We start from the raw sequence: 11,613 nt of genomic DNA, 5'->3' as shown, positions 1-11,613 counted from the left end.
GTATTTGTCTCATACATTAGTAGAAAGTAAAAATAGGAAACAATTAGTCAGGATAAGGAGTGAGCAGGCTACCAACTGCAAAACCATTTCTTTTGATCTTGTCGTTTCCTCTCCAGTGGACAGACATGTTGGTACCTGTTTCTTTTGCACCAAAGGATGTCAAATTGATTCACAATGACTAGTGCTGCCTAACTGGACAGCTTGACATCCCCTGAAGTTTAACAGACTTGTTCCCTAATTTTATTTTTGTTATTTATGCTTTGAGCCATTTATATGAAATATAGCTCATTTGGGCGAAGGTGCAGAAGAAAGTACACAATGTCAAAAAGAAAATAAAAAAAACACAACTCCCTGTTGTGCACTGTGTGGAGTGTACAGCTGTACCACAGCTTTTGAGGCTAAGTGCAGGTGACAGGAACCTAAAGCAGTCTCTCCCCCTTTTTTCAGCCAGTAGTGTACATAGTTACTTATTCAGGTCACGTAAGAGGGATACAAGCCAGAAGCAGCAAAGAAAAAGACATGAAATGTCTGCTGACATATAACTACAGGAATTGTGTTTCTTAACAATTCTTCACCACTGAGGGAAAATTATATTTTTAAAACTTTTGCCCAGTTGGCATGTTGTGGCTTTGAGCGAACCTGTCTTGCCACATGCTGAGCCAGATAAGGGTCATAAAAAATTCCATATGTCAGCTTGGGCTGTTGTAAGCAGTGGGGCAGTAAATGTGTGGTGCCGGGAGTCTTAATTGGACAAAGCAGGATGCATACTGTAGAAGGCTGGATTTTCTTTACCTTTATAGAGTTTTACAGTTTTGTACTCATTTGAGTAGACAACTTTGTTTAGCAGAATTTAATGCTTAAAAGTATAGTGTGCTGCTAAAGTGCACACTCTCAGTAGCATCAATATAATCTCTCATAGTCTCATAAATAATATTATACCGCTAAATATTCCATTAAGACCTTGCTTATTTGAAATATTTATGAACATTATACCAATAACAGCATTAGTAGCATTAGGGTTGTATTCAGTGTTAAGCCCTACATTGTCTCGATTTGCATGAACATTAATTCCAAATTAAAGAGTAAATTCACTGAGACGTGGTTTGTCAATGGAGCTTATACACATAAAAACATGCTAAGGTTATGGATGGCTGATGTTTGTAATACATAATCAAGGTAAATATCTGTTAAAAAACTCATATTTTCATATTTTAAAGTATGTATTGCTCAGTTTTCCTAGTCAGTGTTTAAACAGATCAGAGCAACCCATGCTACTGTCATTATACTGATGGTACCGCAGCTTCCAGCTGGATTGACCATCAGCCAGCAGCCATGGACCAAAATCTGTGAGGAAACCTACGCTTAGTTCAGTCGGTGCCATGAAGAATTAAGACAGTTCTAAATGCATAAGACATGACAGGTTATAGATTTGTGAAAAACGTATCAAACTATCAAAGTGCGGGACCATGAATCATTTTTCACTCTATAAAATTCAACTTGTCTGTGCAATGTTAATAAAAAAAAAATATTATTGCACCTCATGGTCTTTCTGTACTTTGCAACACTTTCAAGTTTTGTGCACTTAGTCACCTGTTAATATGTTGCTCATAAACTAGGTTAAATTAAGTAATTTGTATTAATATGGTGTTAGTCATAATCTCCCATTATCACATGATTTTTTTAATAGACTCTTCAGAAATTACCCAACGCTTAAGGGATTCGGGAACGGAACAACATAAAAAAAAATGAAGCTTGTTTGTTCGCTTTTACGGTTTCAGTGGGGACTCTTTGGCAACATAGCAGATGTTTCTCATTACAACAGCCCCCACTACAGAGTCCCAGACGTGTCAAATCAACTACACAATTCAGTTACACTGTGTTCTTTTGGGATGTTTCACTTCAACACAAAACTCATAAATCAAGTATATAGTAGATGGGACAAGTGAGAATGATATGAAATGTTACACCGAAGTATTAAATTGAATAGATTTGCTTGAATGGCTGTAGAATGATGCAGGCGAGAGTTTGCAACCTGAACAGGACTTTTTATGGACATTGTACTGCAGTTTGATGCAGGTCTTTAGCTTGGGTATCTTTTGCTAATCATACAGTCAAATTAAGGAAACTGGTGGTTAGAGACTGTGGCACAACCATAATTATTGTTACTGTTGCCTTTGAGAGACAGTGACTAGTCTACAACCACTTGCAGTCAGTTGCTATCTTTGAAGCAACCTCAGTGCATAAAGTCAGTCTGCTTAGTTTGTCATATCTGTTGCCATCTCACAGAAATTCACTGTTTACATTCAGAGTCCAGCCAGAACCTCAACGATTTTAAACAGAAGTTCAGAAATTCCTCCACAAATTCTGATGCAGTTGCTGCAGGACAGCAATTTAACTATTGCAAAGACATTGCATTGTATACTAATATAGTATATTGTGTATCTACATACTGTATTAGTATGTAGATACACACAAGATAGCGACATTGTCTAATTCAGTGAAATAATAAAAAAAGAGACATTGTACGTAAATATATGTGTATATACGTTCTTCACATCCAGAGAATAAAACAAAACCATTTACATTCAAACAGCAGTGTGAAGTCAATGTGTCAAGACTACCAAAGTTAGATACAGTACAGTATAAACAAAACCTACAGACATAGTCCTCAATACTTTTGTCATACTTTACAACATTTTACCAAGTGTCATCGGGGACATCACAAATCCTTTGGAGAGTCATATGAAAACATTTCACACATAAATACACAACTTAAATGATACACAAGATTTACTACATTTACCAAAAGCCTATGGCGTTTCCACAAATCTGAAATTACTTTCATCAATGATTATGAGGCATTACTACACAATAAATGACTATTTATGGATACTTTATAGCTTTCCCATTGTACATGAATCACGTGCTGCAAAGCAGTACAGCGTCAACCATACATGCAGATTGTATTGTTTATGTTTAAATGAAGAAGAAATGAAGACAATGGAAACATACAACAGTTATCATACATAAATGAATAGCCAGCAATGTAAATGTATTGACCTTTTCATTGGTGGTTATTTCAGATATCCATGAGATTTTTCACAAATGAATCTTATGAAAGAGTTACTACCATTAAAAAAAATAAAACACAGACAGTGGTTGAATGCTTTCATGAGTATACTGTACTCATTTATACTGTATATATAAATCATGCATACGCACACTCACACTTGTCCCCTTTGCAGAAATGTTAGATTTATAAAATATTTACATTGACTGATAGTGACGTGTGTTCCCAGCATTATGGAAAATGTGTTCTCAGTAAATGCTTTCAAACTGTTTTATCAGTACACATTTTTACAATTTTTAGTGTTTTGTGGTGTAAAATGTGACAAGTTTATCATGTACACTTCTTAATAAGGCTGTGTGCAGACTAGCATTAGCACTGTGCTAAAGCAGAGGGCTCTTTCCAAAAAATAAAATCATATACCTTAACCCTTAATGTCTTCTTTATACCTCACTCTCGGGGAATAAAATACTTTTAGCCTTTAAATAAATTCCAAAAAGAAGAGTAAATTGTGCGTTTTCATCCCTGGTCACAAAATATTGACATTCTATCAGATGTCACTGGCGTCCCATACAGAAATAATAGTAGTAAATAGTAAAACTACCAGGCATAGGAAGGGACCAAGTTTTAAATTCATAACCCTGCATGTATAAAAAATGCTCTAAACCAGTGTGGTTAAATACAACACCAAGAGCTCCTCTACAAGTGTCAATATGTGATGATTTGGGGACAAGAGACCCCTTAAACTAGGTGTGTTGTAGTACCACAAGCTTGTAAGGATTGGAGACTCCAGAGGCTTTGACAAAACATCAGTATTTCATCCCTGGGAATAAGAGTAGGCTAAATTAATGCATGCATTTTTATCCACTAATCACTATAAAGATTTGGTTCACTGAGGTAAGAAGGGTTTTGCCCCAGGTAGGATTCATATCAAAGTAACTGAGAAAGCACCAGTCAGACCTAAAACAAACAGGCAGTGGAAGTTTTGGAGATTTGTATAATTTGCTCATGCATGAAAATAAGGAACGCTATTCCTTGACACTTCACACAGATCTAATGCTTCTCCTCTTTTGCCATTTTTAGTGTCTTCAGTGTAGCAGGACAGGTTAGTGGACATTAATGTTGCTTGCTTCATTTTGCATCACGATTTTGCCTGCTTCTATTGCACTTTCCATTTTTTATGTGCAAACCGATTATAAGATCACTAAACTCAAACGTTCATACTGGCCTTAAGATATTGTTTCGTAGCATGACTATCCTGTAAAAAGACGGGGACAAAATGCAAAAGTAATCCCACCTATATCAGGATTTAGCGGCCTGAAGTTTCTTACAAATCGGTAAGCTTTTTAGTACAGATAGTACACTTGCTAACATTAAGATACAGATTCAGTTTAGGTAGAAAAGAATAATGTGTACTGGCTTCAAAGAAGATGGAAGTGAATCTACCGTAATTTCTAACGGTTGCACTATAAAGAAACAGAAACATGGCTTTGTTCATTACACAAGAGGAATTAAATCTTTCTCCTCTTTCATGCGAACATTAATAATTGTGGTCTTCTTCAATTTGATTTAATTTTCTTCCTACTACGGTACTGGAAAAAGCAGCACGTCATCCAATTAACTTCCTGTAGTCTGTCTGAAAACTGAGTACTGTTGACATCTTAATTATTTTTAAATGCTTTATGAGGGGTAAGGATAAAGACAGCAGTAAAAGTAAATGTGATGTGTGCTTAAAGGAGCCAAGTCTTTAAATAAATGCTGCATTTCATTTGCCTTGGAAGTTGCACATCAGAGTGGGGTGTGATGTCACTCCTGAGCCGGGTGCGTCCTAGCGGCGTTCTGCTCCTTCGCAAGGTAGAGCCATTCACGCATGACTAGCAATATAGCGCTTTGCTTATTTTATAAGCTGGAAAACACCACTGCTGCATGTTCACACACAAAACGTGGTCAATGCTCTGAATATGGCTTATTCAGCAATATAAGCTTTACAGATTACATGCACTGCTATACTGGATTGTAAAATCGTTGTTGGTGGGAATTCTCCAACCTTCCGAATTGGAAGTCAGATTTGAGGGGGGGTGTTCCAGTTAAAAAACAAAAAACAAACTTTTGGTTGGGAAAATTCCAAGTTCAAATGAAACACACCATTGGCTGTCAACATTCAAATGTGGCTTCTCTTTGATAATATTCTGTAAACATTGCAACCATGTGGCCTAACTGATGCACACGTTAGTAAGGATCACTTGAGCAGGTGCAAACATCTTGACTAGAAATGAAGAGCGTGAGCTAGTGGTGCGAACCAAAATCGCCTGCATGAACTGCACACACAGGAACAAACACTGAAACAAAGAAAAGTTTTCTGTGCTGCTGGCAAGTTATATCAGTATTTAATTTTGAAAATAAAAAAACAAACATGTAACATATAAACCTTTCATAAATACTGTATGATATTTAATCCATTTTCATTTAATAAACACGAATATGTTGATAAATTAAGTTTAACATGTGAAAGATACAGATATGTTTAATACTTCAATATGCACATGTTAGACGTCCTATCTGATTCATTATTGATAATGAAAAAAATAAATGAGGCAGGCAAGATTTCTTGGTTTGGCACTAACTGTGTCAAAAGAATTTACAGTGTAACCAAAGGCCTTTTGTGCACAACATGAACCCGGGAGGATAATCAAGCAGTCAGTAATTATTGATTTAAAAATGATTTAGTCAGGCTGAAAGATCTGAAAGCATCGTAGTCCAAGTAAAGCAGTTCAGATGCAAATTGTAGACAAAGCACAGCGCAGGAGTAGCTGTATCAAGCTCACCGTACAGTACAGTTAAAGGACCTGTGTTGGTGTGGATAAGAAGTCATAATTTCCTTCAGATGCATGACAGCCCGGATGGACAATCCTTTTCCCCCCTCACTCGTTTTCCTCTATGTATCTATGGGAAGTGGCCAGTTTTCCTGGATGGCGAGCTCCAAGCATGTGGCAGATTTTAAGGGTGATGGTGGGATGGACAGAGTCTGAGAGCACTGTTTGTGTCAGGCGAAGGGGCTGTCTGACTTGAGTATGGAGGCATCTGAGTTGTGGCAGCCTTTGCCGTTCATGTGTTCCGAGTGACCGTCGATGCTGTAGCAGCCCTGTACCTCAGTGATGGAGGAAGCTGTGTAGGAAGCTGAGCGCAGGGCATCCGAGTGGTTTCCTATGCTGCTGCCAAACTGGATATGATACTGGTTCCAGTGCCGCCTCAGAACAGCTTGGACCTGACCAGAGGGATCATATATCAGATATTAGCTGACAGGAAAGCTTTCAAAGGTGATATAAAGCCTGAGAGTTCAAGTGATAAGCCCAAAGTAATTTTGCATAAGATGGCAGAACAAAATACAAAAATAAATATTTAGATGTTTTTGGGGTTTTTTGCTTCGGTTTTTGGTTTATTTTTTGGCACCAGCTTCTCCATGCACATCTGTGAAAAGTCTAGGGTGACTTTCTGACAATTACACTTTTGTAAAATCTTAGCACAACATTGGTAAACAACAGTTAACAGAATTCTTTTACCCTTCAAGGGCCGGTATCCTGAAACATTTACAGCAGTGTCCCTGCTGCAACACACCTGAATAAAATTTGTAGGTCATTAGCAAGACTTGACTGTTTGCCAAGGTGGCAACCCCCAACCCTACTCAAGTATATTTTAATAAAAGTGTAAGTTTAAAAAAAAAATAATTCTAAAACTACTTTTATTGCACAGTGTTCATTCACTCTTAAGCTGCTGTAACACAAATCAGATGGCTGAATTGCCACATCAGCCTATAGTCAAGTTCTATAGAGGTAAGGAACTACTAAATTTTATTCAGGTGTGTTGCAGCACGGACACGTGTAAAGATGTCAGGACACCGGACCTCGAGGACTGGCGTTCGACAGCTGTGCTTTAGACAGAGCCAAAGTTAAGGTGAAGTTTTTGTCTTAATGTTTATATAGGCTAAAAGCTTTCTAGCTCCAATTGTGTAAGCATGAAACAACTGATTATCACATAGTCAGTGAAATAGTTTACTCAAAGACAATTAATTGATAAAGCGGTATAAGAAATTCATTGATGAATTTCTTAAATATGAAGATGATGATTGTATATTATCCGAAACTTGAAAAGTTGAAGCAGTGGTAGAAATAAAAATTGGTAAGCATTTTCACATTTTCTGATACTCGGGAAAGAAAATAGGAAAATATTCCCCTGCGAAGGACTGCATTTCTTCTTTTATCTGTGCTGATATGAAACCTTTAAAATGACTCATAGACATGATAACACCACTAAACAATGGACGTTGGATAGACGTTCAGATAATGTCTATATTGGGTCCATTGGTCCATGACCGATTCTGGACATCTATTCTGGATGTCCAAACAAGGTCCACAGTTTTGGCATCTAACCATGACCCAGCCTGGACGTTAATATGATGTTCAACATTTGAACTTTAGACTGGGTAATATTTTTGGAGGTCATGTGGATGTCTATGATAGGTGCAGGAAATTTACATGATTAATAAATTTATTATTTTTTTTATTTACAAATATCAAAATTGTTGTTATCAACATGATACATATAAATATATGGATTACTTGATTACATGATTTATTGTCTCTCTTTTTTTTTGTTTTGCTTGTTATTTTTAAAGTTCCAGTTTTGCTTTAACTGTTTTAATTAAAATAATTAATTAATTAAAATAAATAACTTATTTGTTTGTACTATAAATATTCCATACATGGAAGTCATACGGACATCAACACAAGTATAATGGATGTAGACAAAAGACGTCGCTTGTTGTTACAAAACAACCCCTTCAGCGGACCAAAATTATACGTCCAAAAATGACTTCTAAAAGACGTCACTTTGCGCAGTGGGATATGCCTCTTATCACCTTAATCTATGAGAGAAAGCACATCTGTTTATTTCCCACATTTTAAATGTGATCTTAAAATGACTTCATCCTTTGGGATGTGATAGTCTCAGGAGCATTGTTGGTAAGCAACCAAGAAACAGCAGAGACATGGCTAGCCTAGCTTAAAGCTAGAAGTACCAAGTAACACAAGGGCTTTAGATGCTTTAGTTTTTGCTGGACGAACAACGGCAGGGCGTCATGGAAATTTTTTGCACAACTGTAATAAATTCGAGGGCAATTTGAGAGTCTACCTAACTCTAAAATAGTGTGCTGTTATGCTAACCACAGCATAATATTGATGTCTTCATTTTTTGGATGGTAATTCACTACTTGAGACTATTTGAACAACGTTTCTAGTAGACAATGGCAGATGCAGTAAGCATGTACTGAGGTTGGGGTTTGGCCAAGGCCTTAGGGACTTGGGCGAGGCAGATCTCAATGCAGTAATGAGAGGTGAACGAATTGAAAAAGAGGGAGGAAGAGAGGGTACGAAAAGGAGAACAAACGGCTTGTGGGTTAGTAGGGCACATATATACACAGAGAACCAGGGGAGGGGTGCTTCTGTTTTCTAGTTCTTCATTAGATTCTTGTGACACAGAGACACTTTATTAGGGACATCAATTCAACTGTTATTTTGTAAAAATGCCTTATTAGTCAAACATATGGCAGCAACAGCATGTAGGCATTCAGACTGACAATCTGCTGAAGGGTCATGGTTGTTGGTGCCAGACGGGCTGCAACCTACACAACCATCTCTAGAGTTTACAGAGAATGGTCCAAAAAGAGAAAATATTGACTGAGCAGGTGTTCTCTTGGAGAAAAGGCCTTGTTGACTTCAGATGTCAGAGGACAATGACCAGACTGCTTTCAGCTGATGGCAACAGTCACTCAAATAGCCATTCATTACAGCTAAGGGATGCAGTACAGTATCTCTAAACGCAAATACTCCGAAACTTGAGGCAGATGGAGTGCAGCAGCACACGACCAGTTTTGGTAGCTAAGAACAGGAAACTGACTATGTTTCACACAGGCTCACAAAAATCAGACAATGGAAGATTGAAAAAGATTGAATAGCATCAATTTCTGCTGCAGCATTCGGATGGTAAGGTCAGAAATTGGTGTAAACAACATGAAAGCATGCAAACAATTCAGGCTGGTGGTGGTGGTCTGAGATATGGAGTGAGATATGCTTTCTTGTCACATTTTGGGCCCCTTGGTGCTAATTTTACAGCCAGACTGTTGTTGCTGATTATCCCCATCCCTCTATTGCCACAGTGTACCGCCTCCTAATGCCTGCTTCTAGCAGAGTAAACATGAGTTCACTGTACTGAAATGGCCTCCACATTGACCAAATCTATGTCTAACAGAGCACCTCTCGGATGTGGCAGGACATGTCACATCATGGATGTGCAGCAACAAGTCTGCAGCAGCTGTGTGATGGTTCCAGCACACTGGTGTATCTATTTCATGAATAGTTGAGGCACTCCTGAAAGCAAAACCTGGAACATGCATGATCCATTTCTTCACATAGCATTGTTTATCTTTCACTGTAAATTCTCTCTGAAGCTCTCTTTGAGAAAAACGTGTTTTGATTAAAGTGTCGTTCTATTGTGCCTTACTGAGTCAGTGTTTCTGAGTACAGAAATAACAATGCCACTTTTTCTTTGAGCGTATAATGAGCACAGGGTTAGGACACACTATGACAGTAAAATCACAAGATAAATATCAAAGGGAAGTTACTTAGTGGATCTTGTAAACCATTCACTTCAAGTCAAGTTCTCTGCAGACCAATTGCCTGCAAAATTGACAGTAATCAGCATGTAGCTCATGGCTGCTTGCTAGCAGCATAATTTTCAGTCTGTGGAGAGCAATGCTGGAGAAGTAGTCCGACTTTTGTCTTTACCTAACAGCTGTAAGCACAAGCTGATTTTATTTTAAAATGTTTATTGAAAAATTGCTTCTCTGCTGTAATTGACCTTCCTTTAATCTACTGTAAGCTCCATTTTTTAGGTATAACCACAGGGAAAGCAAGTAGAAACAATGCATTTGCAAGGATCCAGAATCATAGGTGTTGATTTATTTTTACCATTTATTACTAAATGCCCAAAGATGATGTCAGCTACTTTAGTAATTCGCTGACCTGGACTGAAGTTTCTTGGGTTGTAGAAAATGAAAGGTAACATTCCTAAACTTTTGCATCACCAGCATTTTCTTTTTTTTTGGTCTGACAAAAAAGTAAGACCTTTGAACAAAGGTGTACTTTGGACAGCCCATTCCAAGAGTTTTTAATTTAACATGCTAGATTATTCTCTAGGGTATCTTTGCTGTAATTTCATTCAGTGTAATCAAGCTGGTAGCCTGAAATGTTATGACTACATATTAGTTTCCCCAACATTGGAAGAGTAGCACCAGGGCAATGACCCTGTCAACGCATGACCCTTCTCAACCATGAGGTCAGCACAAGTGTGGGATAGGGTGTGTACACGTGTTGAAATATCTAAAAAAAAAAAAAAAAAAGAATAATAAAAGGGCATAACCCTGTCTTACTTCTCCATTGAAAAAGCAGAAGATGGTGGCCACAAGCAGACCCTGGAATGAAAAAAAAAAACACATTAAAAGAGAGATGACATACAGCTTACTAATTGGTCTCAGGAAAGTCATTTGTAGACAACATCTTAGGGTCTAAAGTGCTGTGAAGCAGGGAAACTTAAGAGGTCAAAGTGAATACATTTTGAAAGCTGATTCAGGCTGTTACTCAAGACATTTTCCCTGCACTGCGCACACTGGGACAGCTCAAGATGATCAGATAACGCTTCATCAACATCCAACGGATTTCAGTCTCTTTCAACTCAAATAATTTGTGCCTTACTTCCTGCTGTTCTTGCCTGGGCTAGACAAACAAAGTCTTTTCTCTGGCTAATGAGAATGTTTGACTCTTGTTAAAAGCTAGAAAACAATGAGGTTAATGTCCATTTAACAAATGATTTTATTAAAATACATGTCTCAAGCACCGAAGGAGACAAAGCAATCAATTTTCATAATAAAATAAATATGCATGATAGAATGACAACAGAACTACACAAACAGAACAGTTAAAGACTGCCGTAGATGCCACAGGCAGTCGGCTTTCTATGCTTTATATGAATGTGTAGAAATGACGAGAATCCCCTCAAACCTTCACACTGATTAATAACCGCTGTCTCACCTGGTAATGCATGAGTATGTGCATGATGTAGTCATATATTTCCGAAGAGACCCGTCCCTCTGGCTTGTAGGGAAGCAGGACGTACTGAATTCCAAGCAGAGGGACCAGGATGAGCGTGGCTCTCACGGCTTTCATGTACAGACTTGATTCTGCTTGATGGGTCACCTTCAGTTTGGTGATGAGAACTCGCACGATGTTGAGTAGAAAGAACAAATTAACCTAAAGGGGGAAGTCATATATAAATCAGCATTACAGTCTAGTATTTTGATAGGATGTGAAAACAAGCAATGCCTCAAGTATAAGAGCATAAAGAGCAGTATGGCAATTTCTTATAAGAGGTGAAAATCTTTATTGGTGACATGCTTGTTAGACACTGTTTACTTGCTGTAGGTTATACTTTTTTGT

General features: G+C 37.8%; 1 protein-coding gene across 1 annotated transcript in view; it reads right to left on the bottom strand.

The window, feature by feature from the left end:
• Nucleotides 1-2,527: 2,527 nt before the first annotated feature.
• Nucleotides 2,528-11,613, bottom strand: part of LOC147312005 (calcitonin gene-related peptide type 1 receptor) — a 29,142-nt gene continuing 20,056 nt past the window's right edge. The window contains exons 11-13 of the mRNA XM_086266466.1: nucleotides 11,209-11,427; nucleotides 10,551-10,592; nucleotides 2,528-6,332 (exon numbers count right to left, since the gene is read on the bottom strand). Of these exons, the coding sequence (XP_086122592.1) occupies nucleotides 6,111-6,332; nucleotides 10,551-10,592; nucleotides 11,209-11,427 (483 nt within the window). The 3' untranslated portion in view covers nucleotides 2,528-6,110. The remainder of the gene's footprint in view (nucleotides 6,333-10,550; nucleotides 10,593-11,208; nucleotides 11,428-11,613) is intronic.

Source organism: Aulonocara sp. 'chitande type north' Nkhata Bay, linkage group LG16 (genome assembly GCF_057382095.1).
Source record: "Aulonocara sp. 'chitande type north' Nkhata Bay isolate Kocher_YH1m ecotype deep benthic linkage group LG16, A_spYH_male_GT1.1, whole genome shotgun sequence".
Lineage (NCBI taxonomy): Eukaryota > Metazoa > Chordata > Actinopteri > Cichliformes > Cichlidae > Aulonocara > Aulonocara sp. 'chitande type north' Nkhata Bay.
This window is presented reverse-complemented; position numbering and strand designations above follow the sequence as displayed.